Genomic DNA, 5,079 nt, shown 5'->3' on the forward strand with positions numbered 1-5,079 from the left:
GAGTGGATGGGTGAGGGTAGAGGGATGGATGGTGAGGGTAGAGGGATGGATGGGTGAGGGATGAGGGATGGATGGGGAGAGGGTAGAAAGAGAAGACTGTTGACAGCCCCTTGAGCCCCTCTTACGCTGCAAGCACATATGTTGTAACTAGCTAACTGCACCAGAAGGGAACCATCATCTGTGGACCCCAGTCTCTCTGAGCAGCCATTCCAACACACACACACACACACACACACCACACACACACACACACACACACACACACACACACAACACCAACACACACACACACCACACACACACACACCACACACACACACACACACACACACTTGCCATTCCAAGGAGTTCACATCCCTATTAATACCCTACTTCAAGGACTAAGGATTGGGCAATGATCCATGAGATGCTATCGGGTGACCGATACACACTAGTGTCACTCCTTCTGTCTGCAGGGTGTACTGGATAGAAAAATAACCCCTTATACAACATGTGTTGTGTCCTGGTCAATACAACAGTCCCATAGTAATAGAGTCTGTGTAATGTTAGGTAAATATGGGTATTTGTTTTAAACAGTTTATGTTTTGTCAATTGCGAACAATAAATGCATCAGATGGCTTATTATTATTATTTGTATTTATTATTATTTTTAATAAGTCGTGGTTGACTCTACTGTTGGCTTTGAGAAATGCATTGTATGACTCCAATTGACAGTTTATTAAAAAATATGTGTGTGTGTGTGTAGACATTATCTCCTTTCTGCACAATCACCTCAGCTTTTCCCACAGCCACCATTCAGACACACACATTAAACACACCACACACACACACACACACACACACACACACCACAGCACCCTCCATCTCCACCACCCTGATAACCATCAGCTCCAGGGCGCTCACGCCATTGTTTCGCGCTCACACGTAATTACTCATGAGTTGACACAGGAGCGCACTGGCGGGCAGGGGGAGCGATCCATCATGTATGGCAGCGCGTGGAGGTCGTTTTTATTGCAACCAGTCAATTGTCACGTTAAATAACCCTGGACGAATCGCTTTACGGAAAACCAAGTGGCCTTGAATTTGGGCGCACAGACAAAAGCAGCGCGCTGAATCATGTTGTTCTTGTATTCTATTTGCTTTCTCTCTTGGTTGGATATATGAATAAATGACCAGTAGAAGACATGCAGCTCTTCAATAAGCTACCGCTCCCACCCCTGTGTTTAGGATGGTAGGGCATAACCCGTCGACATTTCAACCAGCATCCGGGGCGTCCCCGGGGCGTCATCACCCCAACGTAAACACACACAAAGATAGAGAGACTAGGCATTCCAGAACAAACAGAAAAGACAACAACGTTTCTCTATGCCCGTCTTGAGCAGGATGGACAAACACAGCCTTTAGTCTGGATGTCCAATAGCCTAGAGGTATCCAATGCAGCAGTATTACTGTACCATTACATCAGTATTACTGTACATTACATCAATTTTAATGTCATAAACATTTTAGCTGAAGATTCGTCTGATTGGGATGTGCGCCTGTGGTGGAGATGCAGCATGTTTTAAAGACCATTTGTGATTTAAAAATACAAAAAAACTATCGTGTTTCAGGGGCGAGACTGCCTTGTATTTCTAAAAATATGGCCAGTAAAAAATATGACCCACAGCCGGAATAAATGCTGTGGAGTCCGCTCATGAGAAGAGGGCCACAGGCAACTTTCCTCACTGAAACCCCGCCCTTCTGAGCGCTCTTCCGCCTGCTGATTGGCTTCTGAGATCTCCTGGCCGCTGGTTGGCTGTCCCTGGCGAGAGAGCTGGAGAATTCGCTCTTTACAGAGTGGGGCGGAGGCGCGCGGGCAGAACCCACAGAGCAGACAGCAGCCTCTTACCACAGCGCAAGACCTAACGGAGCTACTATACCGGGGAACTAGAACGGACAGGGCTCCAGGATGTCTCCGAGGTCTCGTGCGTGAAAAACCACAGAAGGAACTATCGAAACAGATACTGCAAAGCGAGGCAGGAGTTTGATTGCAAGGAAAATCTGGATATAACAGTTCATTTTATTATTGCTTTTGGATAAGTTGTTTCCAACTTCGCTTAACGGGTTGGAGTAGGTTACCAACTGTGCTTCCAGTGGAGGATTTCATATTGGCGACCGCGCATCTGAAGTGGACTAAAGTTTCCCCAGTACCCGGTGGACTACCCTACCAGGCAACGCCCGGAACCCGATCAATTGATAACTTTGGAACTTTTCCTCCTTGTGACAATGAGTCGGGCTGTGGACGCTCTTGCGGCGGTAGCGCTCTCTCTCGCGCTGCTGTGCGTTCCAGGACACCTTGGTCTGGTGCGTGCGTTCGGCGAAGAGACAGAGGAGATGACGTGCGACCCGATACGCATCGCCATGTGCCAGGACCTGGGCTACAACGTCACCAAGATGCCCAACCTGGTGGGCAACGTCCTGCAGTCAGACGCGGAGCTCCAACTCACCACCTTCACACCACTCATACAGTATGGCTGCTCCAGCCAACTGAAGGTAAACACACAACACACACACACACCACACACACACACACACACACACACACACACACACACACACAACCAAGATATGTCATTCTGCCCCTGAACAAGGCAGTTAACCCACTGTTCCCCGTATGCCGTCATTGTAAATAAGAATTTGTTCTTAACTGACTTGCCTAGTTTAAATAAAGGTAAAATATGAAAATAAAAGTGTGTGTGTGTGTGTATGCGCGCCAACCTTCAACTGGCTGGAGCAGCCATACTGTATGAGTGGTGTGAAGGTGGTGAGTTGGAGCTCCGCGTCTGACTGCAGGACGTTGCCCACCAGGTTGGGCATCTTGGTGACGTTGTAGCCCAGGTCCTGGCACATGGCGATGCGTATCGGGTCGCACGTCATCTCCTCTGTCTCTTCGCCGAACGCACGCACCAGACCAAGGTGTCCTGGAACGCACAGCAGCGCGAGAGAGAGCGCTACCGCCGCAAGAGCGTCCACAGCCCGACTCATTGTCACAAGGAGGAAAAGTTCCAAAGTTATCAATTGATCGGGTTCCGGGCGTTGCCTGGTAGGGTAGTCCACCGGGTACTGGGGAAACTTTAGTCCACTTCAGAGTGCGCGGTCGCCAATATGAAATCCTCCACTGGAAGCACAGTTGGTAACCTACTCCAACCCGTTAAGCGAAGTTGGAAACAACTTATCCAAAAGCAATAATAAAATGAACTGTTATATCCAGATTTTCCTTGCAATCAAACTCCTGCCTCGCTTTGCAGTATCTGTTTCGATAGTTCCTTCTGTGGTTTTTCACGCACGAGACCTCGGAGACATCCTGGAGCCCTGTCCGTTCTAGTTCCCCGGTATAGTAGCTCCGTTAGGTCTTGCGCTGTGGTAAGAGGCTGCTGGTCTGTCTCTGTGGGTTCTGCCCGCGCGCCTCCGCCCCACTCTGTAAAGAGCGAATTCTCCAGCTCTCTCGCCAGGGACAGCCAACCAGCGGCCAGGAGAGATCTCAGAAGCCAATCAGCAGGCGGAAGAGCGCTCAGAAGGGCGGGGTTTCAGGTGAGGAAAGTTGCCTGTGGCCCTCTTCTCATGAGCGGACTCCACAGCATTTATTCCGGCTGTGGGTCATATTTTTACTGGCCATATTTTTAGAAATACAAGGCAGTCTCGCCCCTGAAACACGATAGTTTTATTTGTATTTTTAAATCACAAATGGTCTTTAAAACATGCTGCATCTCCACCACAGGCGCACATCCCAATCAGACGAATCTTCAGCTAAAGTGTTTATGACATTAAAATTGATGTAATGTACAGTAATACTGATGTAATGTACAGTAATACTGCTGCATTGGATACCTCTAGGCTATTGGACATCCAGACTAAAGGCTGTGTTTGTCCATCCTGCTCAAGACGGGCATAGAGAAACGTTGTTGTCTTTTCTGTTTGTTCTGGAATGCCTAGTCTCTCTATCTTTGTGTGTGTTTACGTTGGTGTGATGACGCCCCGGGGACGCCCCGGATGCTGGTTGAAATGTCGACGGGTTATGCCCTACCATCCTAAACACAGGGGTGGGGAGCGGTAGCTTATTGAAGAGCTGCATGTCTTCTACTGGTCATTTATTCATATATCCAACCAAGAGAGAAAGCAAATAGAATACAAGAACAACATGATTCAGCGCGCTGCTTTTGTCTGTGCGCCCAAATTCAAGGCCACTTGGTTTTCCGTAAAGCGATTCCGTCCAGGGTTATTTAACGTGACAATTGACTGGTTGCAGTAAAAACGACCTCCACGCGCTGCCATACATGATGGATCGCTCCCCCTGCCCGCCAGTGCGCTCGTGGTCAACTCATGAGTAATTAGCGTGAGCGCGAAACAATGGCGTGAGCGCCCTGGAGCTGATGGTTATCAGGGTGGTGGAGATGGAGGGTGCTGTGTGTGTGTGTGTGTGTGTGTGTGTGTGTGTGTGTGTGTTAATGTGTGTGTCTGAATGGTGGCTGGTGGGAAAAGCTGAGGTGATTGTGCAGAAGGGAGATAATGTCTACACACACACACACATATTTTTTTAATAAACTGTCAATTGGAGTCATACAACTGCATTTCTCAAAGCCAACAGTAGAGTCAACCACGACTATTAAAAATAATAATAATACAAATAATAATAATAAGCCATCTGATGCATTTATTGTTCGCAATTGACAAAACATAAACGTTTAAAACACAATACCCATATTTACCTAACATTACACAGACTCTATTACTATGGGACTGTTGTATTGACCAGGACACAAACACATGTTGTATAAGGGGTTATTTTTCTATCCAGTACACCCTGCAGACAGAAGGAGTGACACTAGTGTGTATCGGTCACCCGATAGCATCTCATGGATCATTGCCCAATCCCTTAGTCCTTGAAGTAGGGTATTAATAGGGATGTGAACTCCTTGGAATGGCAAGTGTGTGTGTGTGTGTGTGTGTGTGTGTGTGTGTGTGTGTGTGTGTGTGTGTGTGTGTGTGTGTGTGTGAAGCACTATCACAGAGCACACACTAGGTCGTACTGTACAACGGTCA

At 47.8% G+C, this 5,079-nt stretch overlaps 1 protein-coding gene across 3 annotated transcripts in view; it reads right to left on the bottom strand.

Moving 5' to 3' along the window:
- LOC112075884 (frizzled-4) overlaps window positions 1–3,419 on the bottom strand; it is a 9,641-nt gene extending 6,222 nt beyond the window's left edge. For all 3 annotated transcript variants that reach the window (XR_011477543.1, XR_011477542.1, XM_024142801.2), the window contains exon 1: window positions 2,758–3,419. Coding sequence is in view for 1 of the 3 variants with exons in the window: in XM_024142801.2 (XP_023998569.1) it covers window positions 2,758–3,024 (267 nt within the window). In the remaining 2 variants the exon portion in view is untranslated. The remainder of the gene's footprint in view (window positions 1–2,757) is intronic.
- Between the last annotated feature and the right edge of the window lie 1,660 nt (window positions 3,420–5,079).

The sequence above is a fragment of the Salvelinus sp. IW2-2015 genome, unplaced genomic scaffold (assembly GCF_002910315.2).
Source record: "Salvelinus sp. IW2-2015 unplaced genomic scaffold, ASM291031v2 Un_scaffold3447, whole genome shotgun sequence".
Classification (NCBI taxonomy): domain Eukaryota; kingdom Metazoa; phylum Chordata; class Actinopteri; order Salmoniformes; family Salmonidae; genus Salvelinus; species Salvelinus sp. IW2-2015.